Source organism: Amphibalanus amphitrite, unplaced genomic scaffold, assembly GCF_019059575.1.
Source record: "Amphibalanus amphitrite isolate SeventyFive unplaced genomic scaffold, NRLGWU_Aamphi_draft 000205F_arrow, whole genome shotgun sequence".
In the NCBI taxonomy this organism is placed as follows: Eukaryota; Metazoa; Arthropoda; class Thecostraca; order Balanomorpha; family Balanidae; genus Amphibalanus; species Amphibalanus amphitrite.
In genome coordinates, this window is record NW_024881700.1 from 502051 (window position 1) to 522133 (window position 20083).

General features: G+C 48.7%; 3 protein-coding genes across 18 annotated transcripts; all 3 read left to right on the forward strand.

Moving 5' to 3' along the window:
- The first annotated feature begins 75 nt into the window (after positions 1–75).
- On the forward strand, positions 76–5261 carry LOC122384980 (ATP synthase subunit g, mitochondrial-like). Of its 4 annotated transcripts, none has more exons than XM_043372862.1 (3): positions 76–155; positions 3768–3839; positions 4929–5261. In XM_043372862.1, the coding sequence occupies exons 2-3, from the start codon at positions 3800–3802 to the stop codon at positions 5186–5188; spliced, it is 300 nt and encodes a 99-aa protein (XP_043228797.1). In that variant the 5' UTR covers positions 76–155; positions 3768–3799; the 3' UTR covers positions 5189–5261. The 4 variants fall into 4 exon arrangements, with proteins under 4 accessions (XP_043228797.1, XP_043228798.1, XP_043228796.1 ...); XM_043372863.1 differs by having other exon boundaries at positions 153–174; XM_043372861.1 differs by lacking the exon at positions 76–155 and adding an exon at positions 235–256.
- Positions 5262–6378: 1117 nt separating this feature from the next.
- LOC122385023 (UDP-galactose translocator-like) lies at positions 6379–15815 on the forward strand. 6 transcript variants are annotated; one of them, XM_043372973.1, is made up of 3 exons: positions 6379–6415; positions 14092–15126; positions 15464–15815. In XM_043372973.1, exons 2-3 carry the CDS (start codon positions 14104–14106, stop codon positions 15470–15472), a joined length of 1032 nt encoding a protein of 343 aa, XP_043228908.1. In that variant the 5' UTR covers positions 6379–6415; positions 14092–14103; the 3' UTR covers positions 15473–15815. The 6 variants fall into 6 exon arrangements, with proteins under 6 accessions (XP_043228908.1, XP_043228911.1, XP_043228906.1 ...); XM_043372971.1 differs by lacking the exon at positions 6379–6415 and adding an exon at positions 6577–6598; XM_043372975.1 differs by lacking the exon at positions 6379–6415 and adding an exon at positions 12320–12341.
- LOC122385025 (splicing regulator RBM11-like) lies at positions 12467–19668 on the forward strand. Of its 8 annotated transcripts, none has more exons than XM_043372984.1 (4): positions 12467–12632; positions 17336–17425; positions 18037–18192; positions 18763–19668. In XM_043372984.1, exons 2-4 carry the CDS (start codon positions 17339–17341, stop codon positions 19135–19137), a joined length of 618 nt encoding a protein of 205 aa, XP_043228919.1. In that variant the 5' UTR covers positions 12467–12632; positions 17336–17338; the 3' UTR covers positions 19138–19668. The 8 variants fall into 8 exon arrangements, with proteins under 8 accessions (XP_043228919.1, XP_043228918.1, XP_043228920.1 ...); XM_043372983.1 differs by having other exon boundaries at positions 12468–12641; XM_043372985.1 differs by lacking the exon at positions 12467–12632 and adding an exon at positions 15935–15938.
- The last annotated feature ends 415 nt before the right edge of the window (positions 19669–20083 follow it).

Sequence of the window (20083 nt, forward strand, 5' to 3'; positions counted from 1 at the left end):
TTATAAATAAACAAATTGCGTTACAAATTTAACTTAGAAATTTTGAAAGAAAAATGTCACTGACGTCATTTGTAAATTTCATTCTTTCTTCTTTTCGGTTCCTCTTTTCACAGGTTTCATATCTTTGGAAATAATTACTTTTCTCTGACGATTTGGTGAGCCTGATTCTCTCATGTTCCCTTTATTTTCATTTACATGTTCTTTTTTTACCTATTTAACCGTCACATCTGATACCCAGGACGTTGTAAGCTTGGTTGTAAGAGCTTCAGTCGTTCAATTACAGTAAAATTGTCGTATTTTTACTGTTCCTGCTTACCATGTTGAGGTCTTGAAACAACTTTTTTTTATAAATTTAGCCCGAAGCCTTTGAATGGAAGAATTCACAAGGACAGAGCCCCGCTAAGTGAAGCTTGATGCGTTGACCCTGCCCTCTACCCTCCGATCGATCGCGCAATTCTATGGCAGAATTTAGAGTAAAACTTCGCCTGGCTACGGCCTGCCACTTATCACAACCATACCTGTCAGGAGGCTCATAAATGTCAAGTGCCCATCACGCTACGAACCCAGACTGTTGTAACTGGGAACGCGTGCTCTCACCATGTGGAGTCCAACACTCTACCGACTGAGCTATGGGACTGGCTCAGTTGTTTCACAGTTGTTTTATCAAAAAATGTTTTATCAAACTGTTTTATCAGGCCGGTCCCTTAGCTCAGTTGGTAGAGCGTTGGCTGCCTAGTGCCTGCGCATGGTGAGAGCATGCGTTCCCGGTTACAACAGTCCGGGTTGAAAGCGCGAAGGGCGCTTGACATTTATGGGGCTTCTGACAGGTATGATTCCGGTTGGTGGCACAGTAGCCAGGCAAAGTCAGTGAGGGCACCGACCGTGCATTGCAGTTAAACTTTGGACTCTAAATGCTGCAATAGAACCGGAATTGCGCAACTGGAGGGTAGAGGGCAGGGTCACCGCAACAAGTTTCGCTTAGCGGTGGCTCTGTCCTTGTGAATCCTTCCTATCAAAAGGTTCAGACTAAATTTATTTTAAAAAATAATATAACTGTGAAAACTTAGGCCACTTTTACAAACAGAAAGATTGCCGACTGCAAGTACTTTCATTTCTGAAAGTCAAGTCAAGGCAGTCACAAAAATCATGTTACTGAAACCTGCAACATATACTCACCTTACAAGTTGGTTAGTACATTTTAGACAAAATGCACTAAAAAATCACATAGGCATATCTTGGTGCATTTAGCCCCTGGATCCATTTGTGAAAGTGGGACATGAGCATGCTTCTGGGCAGCACAGAGAGGAGGACAGAGACTGTGTCAGGTGTCGCTCCTCACATCAGCCGTCCACAGGGGTCGGTGGTGGTGGATGTGTCGGCGGATCAGCCGCTGAGTCGAGTGTCGGCCCGATCAGCCGCTGAGTCGAGTGGCGGCCCGCAGCTCGCTCTTCTTCCTGTGCCTTGAGTGACGGAGCGATCCTGATCGGGGTCAATCCGGACGATGGCGGTGGCGACGGTCCCTGTTTGGTGCCCACTACTGGCCTAGCTGTGGCCAGCACAGAGGCAGTGCTACCTCTGGCCATGACAACGGAGACTCTTCGTGAGAGCCAGACTGAGAGCCAGACATGGTAGAAGTCTTCAAAATTGTCAAGGGCTTTGATGTGGTGAATGCTGGTGGGAAGTTTCTTCAAATGGACGCTGGGCAACGCAGCGACAGGACTCGCGGTCACTCGCTTAAACTCGCCAAGCCAAGACACAGAACCCTCAAGAGAACCATGTTCTTCTCATCACGAGTTGTTGACCACTGGAATAGTTTGCATCAAGAAGTGGTAGAAAGTCCCATTATCAGTTCGTTCAAAAACAGATACGACCAATGCATGAATAGACAGTGAGAGAGGCAGCATCCTATGAGCCCAGCTCCCTTGCCTCTTATCCTACATTCTAGGTAAGAACTGTTTCGTGCTTGTCGCCGCTGCGGGCCGCCAGCCGACGGACAAGCTCCTTCATGAGACCGAAGGCCGCCAGACCCAAGACACCAGACGTTTCGACTGCGAAAGGGACGAGGGCGTATCGCTCTCTCATGGACAGCATGATCATTTTTTCTGCAAAGCTCAAGCTCCATCAGTGGTCAAATGTCTCCCCCTAGACGCTGTAAGAGGCCATTATCAGCGAGAGTCATTTGCCCTTGGCCCTGAATACATGAGCAAGTAAATACTATCTCAAACATATTTTCCTTTTCGCTAGGCACTGTAATCTGTTTGTAATGCACATTCACTCTGCTCATGTATTGGGGGCCATTGACCGGGGATCATTAGCAAAGTGGGATACTTAATACCAGTAAAACGCCTTTTGGGCGAAGAACGAGCGAGCGATATAGTGAGCCCTGCACGTGCGGAAGAGCGAGAGGGTGCTTCCAACGGGCTTGCGCAAAGCACCCTTCTAACTGGTCGCTAGCGGTGTGCCAAATTTGAACGCAATCGGCCCAGCCGTTCCTGAGATCTGGAAGCGGCATTCTGCACGTGCGCACGTGCAAACGGGGTCCAAAATGACTTTTGCACGGCACCCTACTAACTGGTCCCCAACCGTGTACCAAATTTGAGCGCAATCGGCCCAGCCGTTCTCGAGATCTGGAAACGCCCCTTGCACGTGCGCACGTGCAGTAGCACCCTAACCGCAACACATGGGAATGCATTGCCTGGTGGGTGCCTACCTGTTTGCCAAGTTTCAGCGAAATCGCCCCAGTAATTACCGAGTTACTGAAATGGGAACAAATTTGGCACCTCTTATTGTTGTATTTTGCACGTGCACTGGGGGTGACCCACATGCATCGAGAGTATCCTATTTTGGGTAGAAGGGATGCTGCTACCCTATAAAAATTACCGCAAGTCAATCGCCCAAGCGGCTGCTGAGATATGAGCCTCTCAAAAGCACTACTTTTGCAAAACAGCTTGAACACCCTTGACTTTTCACGTGGCACGTGCCACGACGGTCACTGAGATGTATCAAAAGTAGTCAATTACGGGGTAGAAGGGATGGGGCTACCCAACAAAAAAGACTGCAGGCCAATCGGACCAGCGGTTGCTGAGATATAAGCCTCTCAGAAGCGTTACAGGCCGGGCCGGGCCGGGCCGGGCCGCTCATACTTAGATAGGCAAGTTGCACATTTCAATCATGTATTAATGTATTGAATGCTGGGCACACATCTGAAACAGAGACACACAGGTATATCAGCGTTATTACGAGCGAGTTGTCAGTAACGTCAGCAGTGCATATTGTTACTAGTTTGTAGATTGTGAGTCTTTGTCCGTCAGGCTCCCAAAGACTTGGGGGGAGATAGACAGGCATAACGCTGATATACCTGTGTGTCTCCCCCCAAGTCTTTGGGAGCCTGACGGACAAAGACTCACAATCTACAAACTAGTAACAATATGCACTGCTGACGTTACTGACAACTCGCTCGTAGGTGTGTGTGAGGAAGTATGTGTGCCCAGCATAGATAGGCAAGTTGCACATTTCAATCATGTATTAATGTATTGAATGCTGGGCACACATCTGAAACAGAGACACACATGTATATCAGCGTTATGCCTGTCTAATACTGAGATTTTTCCGTTATATTGAAAAGACTCACTTCGCTCGCTGCGCTCGCTCGCTCGTAACAAACAAAGAACAATGCTGAGCAAATAGAAAAATCCGTTCCTGATGCGCATTTACCCGCTGTGATGTGTTGGGGCCACTGACCTTTTAACCTGCCCTTTACTTTTCAGGTACCGGGACCAGCCAATCAAAGTCAACAAAAATGGCTGGAGTTGTTGCTAAGCTGCCGGCAATGGGAACCAGTGAGTATTTTCCCATCACAGTGTAAAATAGGACGTTAAGTGAGACGTGAGCTCTGGCTTCCTTTGTTCAACACAGCCAGTATTTATTCAGCGTCATGGCAGAGGCACTTATGCCCCTTACGGTTTCTTGCGCTTCTTACCTATAATTTGCAAATCTTTTTGAAGAAACGGCTTCTTTTGTGCTCATATGATTTCAGCGGTAGGCCACCTTATCATCGAGAACACGGTAACCCACGCTATGGGGGATAGTCGTTTCTACGTTCCCATCTTTCGATGTTTTGCGATTACCTAAATAAACGGCGGCGTGACACCTGGCGATATCGTTCTGTGGCACTTCTATAGAGCCCTGGGCACACCTTATCATACATTTTTTGACATGGGATATAGGGTCGCAGGTGCATTTTGTGACCTCTCCATTTGGGAGCAATGGGGAAAAATTGAGCTGTCTGTTGTCTTGTCCTCATCAGTGACGTGAAATTACGCTAATATTTACATCTTTCGGCAAAGTCACTTAATACCGGAGCATCGTTACCGAGGTTTTACACTAGACTAGAAAATTGTCCCTGTGACACTGCCTCATGCCTCTTTTATACTACCTGAATCATCTTAACTCACGAGTCACGAAAGGTCATCGACAGTTTTTGCGACAGCTTTTGATAAAAGTGTGCTCTAGCGATGAAAACATCTTTTTGTTTGTTCAGCTCAACAGGATGGATCTGGTCAGGTCATGGTCTTGACTTTCGGTCAAATTAACTTCAATTCACTTACCGTGGCCTGGTTACCCAACCTTTTCAGATATGAAGTCGAAATTTTCCGGACGCAGCATGTGTTATTGATAGCCAACAGACAGTTCTGCAAAATTTGGTGCATCTAGAAAACCTACAACGTACAGAGGGCCAATAGGGGTCCCCCCTCCCCCATCTGTTCGTGGGTTATCTCTTCCATTTGTCTTGTTTGTCCAGTTTGTATTCGTTTATATCAACATTGTGCGACGCGCTTGACCAGATGTTGATGATACACAGATACAGCTCTCTGTAGGTGGTTCCCGCCCACCGCAACTGCTGACCTCCCGGCCCTCTCCCCCCTCAGACCTGGTGAACGCCGCCCGGCCGCGGCTGGCCACCTTCCTCAAGTACGCGCGCGTGGAGCTGACGCCTCCGAGCCCGGCCGACGTGCCGGCCATCCAGCAGGGCCTGTCCAACCTGGTGAAGTCGGCGCGCACCGGCGCCTGGAAGAACCTCACCGTCAAGGAGGCCACCGTGAACGCCCTGGTCGGCGCCGAGGTGGTCTTCTGGTTCTTTATCGGCGAGTGCATCGGCAAGGGCTCGCTGGTGGGATACCAGGTCTGAGCTCTGTGTCCGCTGACGTCTGATTCGCGCGCCGCTGTATGATGAACTGATAGAATACAAATGTACACATAGAGAGATGAGTGTGGTGGTTGAGACGGCGCGTGACGGTGATCCGAATCACTACATTACGAGTCTGAGAAATGGAATACGAAGTGACGAACATTTCAAAGTAACGAACTTGCAACTGAAAATGTTGTTAATCACCGATTTAACTCTCCTCGACTCGGCACTTGGAAGCATTTGAGCTGCCATAGATATTTTAGCACCTCTGTGGTTCATCGACAGTGCCGGGTAGGCCAAGCCCCGAGACCGAAGGACTGATTGCGCAGTCCCACCACCCGTTGACGGATCCGGCTGGAGCTACGGGCAGCATAAGGTCCAGCGGCCCGCGCCAGCGGGGATGGGTAACCGGCGGGTTGACGTTATTTCCACGCTCTACCATCGCCCAACGGTAATGCTAAAAACGGGTCTCTTAGAGGGAGCCGTGGTCGTCAATACCCTCTCCCCTCCCCTACCAGCCGCCGGCCCATGACCGATCAGTTTGTCGCCCTCGGCCCTTGGCAGTTGGCACGTCACGTTTTGCAATCGAAGATCAGAGATTGTCTATCCTATACGGCCCCGTCTCGCTTACTTACAAATATCAGCTCGGATCACTCACGGCCACGCTGCAGATCAAAGTGTCCGGTCAAAACGCAGCGGAGTTGAAGTGGATTGCCCCAAGATTGTCCCAGCTCGGTCTCCATCGGTCTGAAGTCAAAACCTGAAAGGATAACGGTGCGATGTTTCGACAACCCTGGCGGCGCGCACAAAGCAGGATGAAGTTTCTATCAGCCATGAACGTAGGGCTAAATTTGTGGGCTCTCAAATTTATTGATTGGTGAATGGTGAGCCCGGCCTTATGACTCGCTTGATTCATTTCTCATTTCTCCTTCCAGTAGCTCCCGAACGCTGGGGTGGGCAGTATTTTCCCTTTTTCCTTCATATGGCTGCACATATGGTATTGCACATTTAGGGCACTAATGACGCAACAGAGACATTTATTTTTCTCATTTAAAGCAGCTTTCATACTAAAGAGATAATAATGGTAAAAGTAATTCAATCTTTGACTTTCTGCCAAGGCCTCGTCTAACATGTTAACTGGGGGGGGCCAAACCCCCGCAGTCATCGGCCTGGCCCCCCCATCCAGGGCAAAAAGTCACTACTGGGGGGGCCGGCAATAGCCAAAAGGCAAACGAATTTTTAGTTCGAGGCGTCAGTGCACATAAAAGCAAATGTGTAAACGAAACATGGATGCAATGTGAGCACATTGATACCTACCCGCACTGAAAAAATTTTTACTCACTTTTCTGAGTAATGACTGAGTTGCCATTTTGTCCAATGGTAAAACTCACTCTAAATCCGCGTACTCAGGTAAAACTCAGGGCGGAACGCAGGTAAAACTCGGGCAAAACTCATTGCAAGTGAGTAGCATGTGAGTAACAAAGTGAGTTGCCATTTTGTCCGATGGTAAAACTCAGATAAAACTCAGTAAGTACTCATGCGTAACTCATGTCCTACTCAGACAACTCAGGCCAAACTCAGGTATTAGTAAGTCATTACTCATGAAAAACTAGGAAGTAACTCACATGTAACTCAGCTGGTACTAATGTATAACTCAGGTGGTAGTACGGCCATAACTCAGTTGGAACTCATCGGTTATTCAGTGAAAACTAGGGCTGTACTCAGGACGTACTCACGTCGATAACTCATACGATACTCGGGTGTTACTCAGGCGCCGCCTGAAACGGCTGATCTGATTCGTTTTATATTGGCTCAAGCCAATGTATAGGCTCGCCGCCCATGATAACAGCTGCCGCATCAGCATTATGCAATATGCATGCATGATGCTGATACAACAGCCACTACCAGGCAGCTAGTCTATATATTGGGATTGGCCAATATATAACGAATCATTGCCCAAAACCAGCATACATATCTGTATTATACCATGCCCGACCAACGTCTAGTCTTGCACTATTCGCCCCAGCCCTTACAAGAAATACATGTTTGTAGAAACGGTCGCATTGCGCTGTATTTCAATTCTGACACACGCCAAACTGCGTCGGGGGGGGGGGGGATCGACTCCACGTCAGCTCAGCTTCACTCTTTTGCCAGCTTCTCGACCTCAGTCTTCGCGGCTACAGGTGGCTGGCGCTCAGCATTGAATGGTGTGTGGAGCACATGGATACACACAAACCACAGCGTGTTTCGCACTTTGTGCGCCGTTTGTTGACTGAGCACAAAGTGCGCCGTCGCCCACAGCAAAAGACTCCCTTCCAAACCATGGATCCCCACAAGACTTCCGTTCGCTCCACGATGAGGCGGCACCGTTCGTTTTCTTCGGACTTGTTATGATAGGGGTGATCCAAATTTTCGTCACCCGTGTACGCCACCACTAACGCCTTCTCCGCCAAGATGCAGAGGAGGCTCAATGGGCCGTTCCCTGAAAACACAATAAAAAAGTCAGATTTTCTTTTGCCAGTAAGAGAAACGGAAGTTATAGGGCATGCAAGGTGATTGAAATATCAAAAGTTATCAAGTTACTTCAGCTCAAAATTAATGTTAAACCGCGCCGTGCTGGTGCTCTGAGTTTACCGTGATGTACTGGGGGGAGGGGGTCGTCTTCACGTCCGCTCTTCTAACTCGGCTGTTGGGGTTGGGCCACGTAGCGACACGCCGTAAGCGGCTTTCGAAAAAGCATTAAAGATATTTAAGGAAATACTTGGGTAATTTTAAGGTCAAGTCAAGTGCCAGGTCACCAGAGGTCAGGAAAGGCCAAATTTTGCTTATTTCAATATTTCCGAAAAACTGGGGTTTAACTCGGAACCAAAAGAGCTGCCCGCGGAAAAATGCAGTCAAAAGCCCTTTCGACTTTTTTTTTTGCTGGCGTTTGATCTCAGATTTGACCTCAGGTCAACAATTAAGCCTCCAGAGAGCAAAAACTCTAAAAAAGCCGTTTTTACCAAAATGTTTTCTGTAATACTTTCCACTCAAGAGTCACGACATTTATTTTGCCGTTAGCATGTGTTCCTCTCGTCGGGACGAATGAACTATAATTAGACCTTGAAAGGCCATATTTAAAACTTGACCTTAGGTTGACCTGACCAGGTCATGTTGCATATCAGTCGATCCAAACCGTCAAGCTGAACACATATGAGGTGTTTTATTGCACTAGCAAATATATTTTGTACATGCCGTAAGGTTGATACTTGAGACATGGTGATGGGACAGTATCAAAAACGCTATACAATGAAATCCGTTCGATATTTTTTTGACATTTTACCTCAAACTGGTGTGAAATCGAGCGGTGAATTCCCTGAGCGAAAATGACAAAAATATCGAACGGTTTCCATGGCACGTTGCGAACGGTGCGATCGTCAGCGACCATTGAAATTTTTCCGATGTTAAGTCATTTGACGTGACCTGACCTTGAACGACCTGGGTCTAAAATTTCTTCATATGCAGAAACAAATGTATGAGCAGGTGTGCCGAAAATGGTGGCGCTGCGCGCCGCCGTTCTGAGATATTCGCGAAAAACCTGAGGGGGCGGGGTGGGGGGCGTAAAACGCCACCCAGCACAGCGCGGGTCAAGGTCGGATGGTCACCTTAACAGTCGGGTTTTAGTCTCGCAAAACACTTCCATGGGCGTCCAATATTAAAATCAGCTTGAAACAATCACATAAAATGTGTTATACTTAACAGTAATGGAAATAAGTATGTCACGTCCAAACGCGTCTCGCCGCGGTATCTAATAATCTAATATGTAAGGAAGGTTGAAAATGCTCGCTGAAATCGAATAGTGTACGAAAATATGTGTGTAGGCATTAAAAAAACAGTCGGAAAAAATAATAACAGTGGAAAAATAATAAGCACAAACGAGACAAAAGAATCTTAAACGGTTCAGCGAGTGGAGACCATGGGCTCCACCACCGGGGGGGGGGGGGAAGGGTACGGGGGACGTGTCCCCCAATATTTTACATTTTTAACATTGTGCCTATGGAATATGGATGCTGCATGGAAAGAATCGACTTCAAACAACCTTCGCCCCCCCCCCCAAAAAAAAACATCGGGTCGTGACGGAGTTCTTGTTTAAAGAAGTAAAAAGGGTCAAATGAACGTTCTTTTACGATAAGGACAACATTATCCCACAAACATGTTTTTTTTTAACCCTCGCATGTGTAGGGGGGGTCGGATTGACCCCCTTTCCCCATGGTTTTTCGCGAATAACTCGCGTAAAAAGCGGCTGATAGCGACGAAACTTTCAGTACCATCGCATTGATCAATTTTACACCTACCCTGAAACTTTCATGACCCTGACCCAAATGACCTTTGACCTGTGACCTCTTTTCCGAGACCATGTTTGGCCGGAATCGCGATTCGGCGTACGTCGGCTCGCATTAGCCGCGCGTTTGCAAGCTTTTCGTGGTTTCAAACGTTCAAACATGTGATTTGATGCTGCTCCCATGCATTAGGGTGGGTGTCAAGGTCACCTGAAGGTCAGGTCAGGTCATTGACCTTTGGTGACCTCGGGTGACCTCGGTTCACTTTTTCGAGTTTTACATGTTTCTAGGCTAGTTTTTGGAGCTGAATTCGAATTTAACAACCATTTGAACATTTACGAAGTAGTTTTGGTGCCTTCGTAACATGTTACGAAGCTGTCAGAGGCGGTTGACACGTACTACGAATACCCGTCACGACGCCTACTGATTGACCTGACCTGACCTGACCCGACCTGGTCTAAATGCTTAAAGACATCATCTGTGATCAAAACTAACACGATATTCATGATCAGTACCCCGAAAAACCCCTAAGCAGCCACACTTTACGACTTTCTAATAGGTCCCGATTTTCCCGACTTTGGGTCATTGACCTGACCTGGAAGGTCAACCAATGACCTAGGACCTTAAAATTGGGTATCATCGGCTTCCTCTCGTCACGGGCAACACGCTCGTTTTTTCCGCGAAGCTCTAGCTCGATCAGGGGCCAAACGGCAAGGGGGGGTCCAACCGACCCCCCCCCCCCTACACATTAGAAGCTGGAAAACGCCGTACACATGCAAGGGTTAAATTTAAATATAACATAACTCACCTCTTCTTTCTCGAACTATGCCGGGTAGGTATCCCTCAGTTTCTCGATCGATCTGCTCCGCCGTTCACGGTTGGCACCGACCTCCTGACGCCGGCGGGGAATGTCTGCTGGTCCATCAGTTCATCTCCCTGTTCTCCGCGGCGCATGCGATTGATAAAAGCTTCATCGACAATCACCGAGCTCTTCACAGATAACTTGCCCGTCCCATCCTTCGCTGCACGCCTTCCCCGCTCCTGCACTCTCCCGCACAATTTCACAATAGCCTCAACAATTCAACGTGAACTACGCGAGTCACCGCGCCACAACGGACTGAAGCGCGCGCCGCGGTTTTCGAACGCAACGGCTATAATACTCATCACGCGAACTCACGCATCACGCAGGAAACTCAACCTGCCGCGCATGCGCGCATCTTCAAGCCGGGGGTACCTCACGCACAACTGCACGTGAATTCGCGAGAACTCATGCATTGCGCAGGAAACTAGATTTGCCCAAGCAAAACTCATTTCCGACTCAGTTCGAATTCACGAAACTAAGCACTCAGAACTCACGCATAACGAAGTCACCCTGGTGATGTGAGTTAGATCAGCCAATAAGTGAGCACCACTATCGTATTCACTGAGTTTCTTCATGAGTTATTACTGAGTTATGCCTGGCCTGAGTAAATTTTTTTTTCAGTGCGATTACTTAGACCTGTTATCAAGTGTTTATTTTGTTTACCTGACCTTAACCATTTTTTTCGCTCAGCAATACGTTACATGTCGTCTTTTCAGGCGCCCAACTCCGTGTCTCTGATATTCTTTTTTTATAAATTTAGTCCGAACCTTTTGAATGGAAGGATTCACAAGGACAGAGCCCCCGCTAAGCAGAGCTTGTTGCGTTGGCCCTGCCCTCTACCCTCCAATCGCGCAATTTCTGATCTATGGCAGAATTTAGAGCCCAAAGTTTTACGTATGCACATAGCCGCGCACGGCCGGTCCCCTCACTGACTTCGACTGGTTACGGCCTGCCACCAACCGCAACCATACTCGCCAGGAGGCTCATTAACATCAAGCGACTCTGTCGCGCTTCGAACCCGGACTGTTATAACCGGGACGCGTGCCTTCATCACGCGGAGTCCAACGCTCTACCGACAAAAAAATCTCCTATACATATCAATCTGTTGTTTCTGTCCTCGGGGCGTCAAACTCTTGTTTTTGCCTATCGTCGTCCTCACTATGCGGCGTCCAACTTCTAGCTGGACGGTCACCGGTGTGCGGCTAGAGTAGCTCCTAATCGTAATGAAGCAGGATTCCGTGGTGGTCGTACGTAGGCGTAGGCGCAGATTGGTTGTCTGTCTGTGGGGACGGGAACTGACAGCTGGATTATCTAAAGAAGTCGGCGTGGAGTCCCGGTGGGCAAATGCCAGCCAAATGCCAGCCTGTAGGGTCCTAACGGGCCTCAAATTGCACTACTACACGGGAAATCTTCATTTTTTGTTTAGTTTATAGCCTCTGACAACCTTAAGGTTGTGTCGGAGATCCACGGCGATTACGACTTACGGAGAATCCACCTGAGAAGCCATCGGTCTCCAAGTTGATACGTAGGCATTACACTAGTCTGAGGGGGCCCTAGTTCTGAGGGCCCTAGTGGACTCTCAGAACTCGGCAGAGCTCTGAGTCAAGCGCTCAGTCTATGCGTGTGGGCCCCCGACATACCTAAGGCTCGGCATGTAAATTCCTTAGACAAGGCACTGCCGCTCAAAAACGCTCAACACCGATAAGTGTGATTATTACTGTCTGATGGGGCAATGTGAGGAGGCTACAAACTAATATAAAAGCATGGGTCGGATGGCCTATTATTTTTTTTCTTTAGTTTTCAAAAAAAAAATCATGGTGTCAGGGCTGTGATGAAAAATAAGTGGTCTAAATCCGGTGAGAAAACAGGATTTGGGGGTACCATAGGTTTGGCTCCTTCAGGCTCTGGCCCCCCCAGTGAAAATTCCTTAGACGAGGCCCTGCTTTCTGCTGCCCATTATTCAAATTTGAATGTAAATGTCGTACTTCTTTAAATTTTCCAATATTTTCAGGCGTGAATATCTGTCAAAGCACAAGAAGCTGTCTAGTTCTGGAGAAGTGTATGCGAAAGCTGTAGACGTGGCAGCTAATTAACCGTTCAGTATGAACCTGCCCTAAACTTCCGGCGGAGGGTTGAAGATCTCGATATTTGCCTCCGGCGAGAGGAGACAACAAAAATCACAAACAACCGAAAGTTGATGGGGGTCAATGCCCCTCGAGAAAACGGTGAATAATAACGAGAAAGCTGGCCAAGGGGTACGCTGGTGAGTCAAGTAAGTCTTTTTGTTTTAGCAATTGACAGTATTGCATGGTATCACTATCCACGGAATTCAGCGTGTTGATGTAGTCCAGACTCCAGGCTGTTTTCTAATTTTAATGTGCTATGGAAAGGACGTCAATCGTGGATTAGGTACCCAGGTTGAGGGGTATTTATTTACTTTAGGTCCGCAAAGCAGAGGGGTAAATAAAAGTCATTCACACGATACTCTAAGACCTCCTGATTTCATTTCTGATACTTATTCCTTCTAGAAACCAATTTAAAAGCACCAGTACACTAGTACCTAGCACCAGTATCACCACCAACGGCCCCACCTCCGACCGGAACTGCACGTGTCAAAAGACTTAAGACCGTCTGCGCGGCGCACCCGCTACAAATGTTCCAACCAAGGTTGAGCGAAATTACGGATGATAATAAATTGTAAGGAAAGTGACGTCAAAATAATCGTGGCGGAGCGGTGCAGTGCCGAAGGCAATGCCTTAGGAGAGATTACAGGCAATGGTAAGTCAAATATTTTTAGGTTAAGTGGTTGTGTATCTGGCTTCAGGCCGAAGGCCTGAAGCCTGATGCATAACCACTTAACCTAAAAATATTTGACTTACCATTGCTTGCAATCTATTCATGCAAGTCACTTTTTCCTTTTCCCCCAGTAGGCAAACATCAGTAGGTCAGGTTAGGTAAGGTTTGGTTATGTTCTGATCATTTTCTCATGCTCTATTACCTTTGCTAAATATTTTCTCTTTTATTCACCGTTTTTCTTGTGCTTTGGTATTATGACATCATTTTCATAACGTCAAAAACTAATGAATATCCACATCATTTTTTCTTTTATAGGGCAGCGTTGTATGTTTCGTTTTTGTTGCGGAAGCGTGCTTTCTTCAGTGTGTATTGTGCAGCAGTGCGGTGTAATGTTCTGGGGTTTTAGTATCTTATTTTACATTTTTGATGCATTTAAGCATCATATCTGAATTCAGGACATCAAATAGTGTAAGAATGTGCATTTTTTCTTGTTAAAATAATATTGCGGACCTAAAGTAAATATTTACCGGTTGAGGTACCTACTTGCCCTCCTATCTCAATCGAATGTACCTGATGCTGCAGTGCACTGTGCTGCGCTGCTATACTGCCTACTGGCGCAGCATTTGAGACGAAGCTGGCTTGATGCTTCAGCGTTGCGAGCGTCCAAGTTTGTTGATCTTTCCATGGAAACCTAATGCACTGCCGTGCACAGCGTGCAGTTACATACACCGTACATCAGTTAATTGCCATGCGTTAGCACAGTTTGGGATGTCCATAGGTGAAGGAGCCATGGGGTAGTGGGGGCAGCCTACCCCCATAACTTTGGGGTCATGGGGTGCTGCTGCCTGCCCCCACTCATTTGATACTTGCTGGCATTGGCATGCCCATTTGCATGCCTGTCTTGATGTCTCCATTTTCTGTTACAGGGCACAATATTCATGAGAAAGGAAGACATCCAGGCCCCAACAATGTTTCCTTTGTCTGACTCATCGATGAAGTATGTCAGCCTGGTGACTTTGACTGTGCAAAATGCGCTGCTTGGGCTGTGCACGCGCTACGTTCGCACCAGGCCCGGTGACATGTTTTTATCCACTTCTGCTGTACTGATGGGTGAATTGGTAAAGCTCTTCACATGTATCGCCATCCTGATCGTCACGGAGCGCTCACTGGATCGCGCTTGGTATGCCATCAAGACGCAGATCCTCCAGAACAAGATAGACACACTGAAGGTTGGCGTACCAAGTCTCATCTACACCATTCAGAACAACCTACTGTACATAGCTGCTTCGAACCTGGATGCTGCCACCTACCAGGTGACGTACCAGCTGAAGATCCTGACGACGGCGATATTCGCGGTGACGCTGCTGCGCCGCTCGCTGCGGCCGCTTCAGTGGGTGGCGCTGCTGGTGCTCCTGGTCGGTGTGGCGCTCGTGCAGCTGGCCCAGTCTGTGCCGGGAGGAGCCGAGGCGGCCGCCGCCGCCGGACAGAGTCCCCTGCTCGGCTTCTGCGCGGCCCTCGCCGCCTGCTTCCTCTCCGGGTTCGCCGGCATCTACTTTGAGAAGATCCTGAAGGGCTCCAATGTGAGCGTGTGGATCCGTAACGTGCAGCTGAGCTCTCTGTCGCTGCCGCTGGCCTTGCTGACGGGCCTGCTCACTGACGGGGAAGTGATCGCTGCCAAGGGTCTGCTCTTCGGATTCGACGCCTGGGTGTGGTTCGTCGTCATGCAGAACGCCATGGGAGGCCTCCTGGTTGCCGTCGTGGTCAAGTACGCCGACAACATCCTCAAGGGCTTCGCCACCTCTCTGGCCATCATCATCTCATGCATCGTGTCCATCTACTTGTTCGACTTCCAGCTGACGGCGCAGTTCGCGCTGGGCACTGCGCTGGTGCTCCTGGCCGTGTTCATGTACAGCTACCAGCCGAAGGAAGCCGCGGCTCCGCTCACCACCGTCTCCAGCAAGGTTTGAACACCGGCCAGTCCAAAGACGAACGGATCATTCCGTTGATTCCCAGCCGACGAAACAGACTTCGTCAGCATATACATTTTATGTGGCATTATGATTCAAGCTCATTTGTTCTGTCTGAGGCCATGTTCTTTTTTATAGTTAGCGCTCAGGTTGTTGGGGTGTAAGGGTGTTTACTTTACTGGCCAACTCTCCTAGTCCGTCCTTGGCCATTATTGTGTTTATATTTTTCTTCACTGTGTCTGGTGCTGGGAATGGGTCTGGTAACGCGGCTTGTGCCAGTGAGTGATGTGCCGTACGTTTTCTGAGACGGTATTCGATGTTTCTCCTTCAGATGGCCTGACTGAGCGTGAGAAGGCGGCTCCTGACCGTGCTGCCGGCTCGGGCCCTATGAAAGAGCCCATTTGTAGTGGTTTTCGGCGACGGACGCTTGGCCGCCGATAGCTGATATGCCCTGCGTCCGATGCGCTACTGACATAGTGTACTGCTGACGGGTAGCGTGTTGTGGGCACGGGCTGACAACCAATCCAGGGACACTGTCGACTTAGAGCCCAAAGGTGTGCTTTAATGACAGGTGAACTATGATACGGTCCTTTTGTAGGATCGTTCTTGTTACTTAAATTTTAAGACCTAATTAAGATATTGGCCGCACACTTTTTGTTGTCAATACAAGTTTATGTGTGATCGTTATGTGTGTTTGGATGTTCTGCCTTCTTTAGCTGGAATACAGATTCCATATTGTCGTCCCGCCAGTTACCAGAAATTACCACGGACCTGAATTCCACTTTTAAGTCGGCCGTTAGAGCATTGTACGGAGCAAACTTTCAATAAAGCTCCTGCGGATTCCAAAGATTCTTATGCCTACCCTACCATATATTCTTATACCATCTTATACCTACGAGCTACGACGTATGGTTTTCTTATCGCTGCTCTGCTTTAGGGCCTTGGCTGTGCCGTTGATAGCAAACTATTTGTAGAAAGTGCTGAGTTGTCATTCTTTTGTCACATTCGAACACTGGAGGAGGCATTACCCTAAAGCATTCCCTGCAATCTACCATCTGGATCCGACCTGACTGTGTGGATATGAGCCGTCGATAAGTTTGCGATGCCGTCGGCTTCATTTGTTTTGGGATTTAGATGTAGCCATGCCGTATGTTTGTGGTTGTCCTCTATCATCTATCTATAACATGAAATGTTTTCTATAGAACATCTTGTTGGTGATGGTTGGCAATGAACTCTTCCATCTCCGTTTTTTGCAGCGATGTAGTCCGTCATTATTGTAAGCCTTGAAGAAAGCGGCTCGAGCCAACACAAACATGGCGCGGACACACAAATGCGCAGTGTGTTTTTATATGCCTTGCTCAGTGTGTGGAGATGCTACGTAACTGTATAATACAAATTACAATTAAATAAAACGTGATATTTCAATTTGATCTCAACCTTCATTCTTGCTTCATTCTTCAAAGTTGGATTGCAAGGCGTCCCAAATAAGCGCTGTTGGCACAGTGTACTGTGTAGGTATGCGATAAGATCTTTTCGAACAGGCTCCATTGCCATGAAATCCACTTTTGTTTGTGCTTGGTGATGGTCAGTGCATGATTGTATTGCCTGTCGATAACATCTATTTATATATATGTAGTCATCGTGATTACATCTTTCTGGGTTGGGGTGGTGTTTTATGGCCACTGCTAGAGGGCTGCAACTTTGCTTTTAGCGCATTTTGTGAGCTGACGAGATGATGACGTGAAACACAGCCTGGAGGGGTGTTCATGGGCACTGCAAACTGCTGAGTGCAGTGTGTGCGGTGTGTGCAGCAGGCATGGGGGTAGGGACGCTGGTGAAAACAGGGCGCCGGAGGGCATATTAGTCACGTCACATTTGGAACTTCTCCCGCTCCATGGGCCTTCTATATCCCAAACGTCACGTGTAAATTTAACGAACCTTGATCAAATCGCCCCAGGCGCCCTGTTTTCACCGTCGTCCGGGGGTAGGGGTTGGGTAGGCGGTTCTGACGTCATAGGCTCATGGCTGCGTGCGGTGAACGGTCCGCTGTGGCCAGTCCCGGCCGGCTACAGCAGTCGCTGTGTGCGGTGACAGAAGGCTGACGTAGGGACGCAGTAGGCGGAGCTTGGAGGCTGTGTATGATCCGACAGCACTCAGGGCTCGTGAACAGCCTTCTGATTCCAATTGATATTTTTATTGACAGATTATGTCTGAACAACAAGACAGAACAATCTGGTGTGGGAACTTACCTAGAGAGTTGAAGGATGAACATCTCTATGAATTATTTCTTCAAGTAAGTTGCATGAGTGAATAATTTTTCTCATTGTATTTTAATGGTGTGTTGCTGATGGTCACTGGTGCAAGGGACAGAAATGGGCCTCTGGGAGACCCCGAAAACGGTACCTTATTCCGATAGACCTTGTGTATGGTGCCCCCCTAGGAGACCTCTTGGTTGAAGCTCCCGTCGGTGACCTCCGTGATGAATAAAAAAAAAACCTCCGTGATGGTGCCTCCCGTGAGGCCCAAGGGGGGGGGCATGACCCCCGTGCCCCCCTCTGGATCCGCCACTGGTAAGGTGAGGTTTAAAATATGTGATATCACTTTTATAAGCTTGAGAAGAAGATTTCACGGTCAAGATCTATGAAGGCAACAATCGGCGATAAATGATGGCAGGGATTGGTGTGCTGTCCGAGAGCCGAGCGGTTTTGTAGCGTCAATTTTTTCAGTGTTTTAGGGTAAGATGACGCGGTTAAGTGGCACGAAACATTAGGTAAGTGCATTATACTAGCATGCTGTGATAATGATTAGTTTAATATAATTATAAATAAAACGCAAGGGAATGTTCACGTCTCCGACCACTAACTTGGTTGTGGTCACAGGACTGAGAGTTGTCATTGATTACAGGCGGGTCCGCTGGAGCGCGTGCACCGGCCGAAGGACCGCACCACGGGCCAGCCGCGCGAGTTTGCCTTCATCACATACGAGGACGAGGAGAGCGTGCCATACGCCCTGGAGATCTACCAGGGCACCCAGCTCTACGGACAGACGATCCGGATGCAGGTAGGCAGCGGGCGTCGTGCTCGCCCCACATATGTCCTGGACCGACCATGCGGTGGTGTAGCCACGACTGGAGCTCCGCCTATCGTGATCTTTATCTATTCACTGCTGATTGTCCATAGCTAGTTGAATTCTCATAAATCGTACAATTGGTGGGTGCAGTACGGACGACACTACCCATTCATTTGCGGCGTACTGGAGCATAGTGTGTACCGTGTATCATAGTATTACTTTTTGCAATAAATAACTTGCGTTTGTCCTTGAAAATGCGAGAGACAAGATGTAGACTAAGAACATCACTAGCTGTTCTGTAGCTGTTGATTCTTCAATATGTTTTGAAACAGAAATCATTTAATGTTCCTTAAGCTGCCCATGCACCCATGCACTACCAGTCACCTAGAAAACGTTCAGTAAGTCCTCTGTTAATTTTTCTGAGTTCTGCCTTAGACCATCCAGGCAGGCCGACGCAGCCTGGATGCGTTAATATCGTGGGGTCGTGTCCGCCGCCCCGTGCGGCCGTTCCCCCACCGTAGGGTGTAACGTATGCCCCGTCCGTTTCCGTCCCGGGAGCAGCCGCGCGGCAGGGTGAAGGAGGCGCCTCAGCTCAGCCGCAGCAACTCTCTGCCAATGATGCCGGCACAGAACCACCACCACCAACAGTGGCAGCAGCAGGAGCAGCCCTCCAACGAGGCCATGATGCGTCAGATGGCGGCGCGTCAGATGATGATGATGGCCACTCAGCAGGCGCAGCAGGTGGCCATGGCGCAGCGGTTTCCGCAGTTCGGTAACGGACCGTGGCAGCAGCCGCCGGGGCCGTGGCAGCAGCAGCCGGGACCCTGGCGGCAGCCGCCTCCGTTTCCTCCTAACTTCAATAACTTTGGTCCGTACGGCGGCGGTGGTGGAGGTGGTCGCGGTCGCCACCACAGGAGCCAGTCACACCGATGGTGATGATCGGGACTGGGGAGAGAGAATGGTAGGAAGGGAGCGAGGTCCTTTCTCGTGGAGCTGAAGCGACATCTGCTCCTAGCGCGCCGTCCGCCGTGCGACCGCAGCGCTAGTGCCGCCTGAGTGATTCGATCTCCGCCACGCCGAGCTGATGGTGGCGCTCGCTGGACTCAGGAGTTTCAGTGGTTGGCGGGTGGGTGTCGTTTTTCCGTTGATCAGCCAGTGCGGGAGAAGTGTAACCCCACTGACCCGACTGACCTCTCCGACCTGACCTGACTGTGATTTACGATGATAAGCGCTACAGCTCCATAATACGGTCATGTAAAGATGTTGATCAGTACCTCATGAGTCATAAAAGCGTACCAGTCCATACATTTGTCAGTGACCATGATGTATGTTTTGATATTGTGCGTTCCGTGTGTCGCAATGCGTACGTCATTCATTCGCGGCATGCTGTCATGCTGGAGAGTGCTTGTTCTGTGTGTTTATAAGAACTTTATGGCATGGAACTTGAATACATTTCGCATTTCATAATGATGTATACTTTACAAAACAGTACACAGATGCAAAACATTTTTATGAGCTGTGGTCGCAATTTACGTGCGTTCAGTTGATTCGCGGCTTCAACGCCGGCATGGTATTGTTAGCTACAATTTATTCGTATCACCACTGAGCCATAACGAAACACATCCTTGTCCCTGTTCTCATGTGAACTTTACGACACTTCTGCCTGTTCGTTGCGTCGTTATCCAAGCCCTGTTTTATCTCGATGCGCTGCTGTGTATGTCCAGGGTGTGTTCGGATATCAGAAGTTTGCGCTGACGGCCGCGAGTCTGCGTCTCTCAGAGACCTTACGAGGTGTCTGTGGCGCGGCAGGCGCCTGGTGGCGAAGTCGCCGGCTAACCAGCGGTCTCCTCTGACCTTGGCGACACCGGCGCATGGCACGAGC

What these genes read in the sequence shown, in the direction of transcription:
- LOC122384980 (XM_043372860.1), top strand. An exon ending in GCTGCCGGCAATGGGAACCA is followed by an intron (nt 3,840 to 4,928) that starts GTGAGTATTTTC and finishes CTCCCCCCTCAG; the next exon opens with ACCTGGTGAACGCCGCCCGG.
- LOC122385023 (XM_043372976.1), top strand. Translation starts at nt 6,542, where the DNA reads ATGACTGAGTTGCCATTTTGTCCAATGGTAAAACTCACTCTAAATCCG. An exon ending in CTCTAAATCCGCGTACTCAG is followed by an intron (nt 6,599 to 14,091) that starts GTAAAACTCAGG and finishes TTTCTGTTACAG; the next exon opens with GGCACAATATTCATGAGAAA.
- LOC122385025 (XM_043372979.1), top strand. An exon ending in TCTATGAATTATTTCTTCAA is followed by an intron (nt 17,426 to 18,036) that starts GTAAGTTGCATG and finishes CATTGATTACAG; the next exon opens with GCGGGTCCGCTGGAGCGCGT. An exon ending in GACAGACGATCCGGATGCAG is followed by an intron (nt 18,193 to 18,762) that starts GTAGGCAGCGGG and finishes TCCCGGGAGCAG; the next exon opens with CCGCGCGGCAGGGTGAAGGA.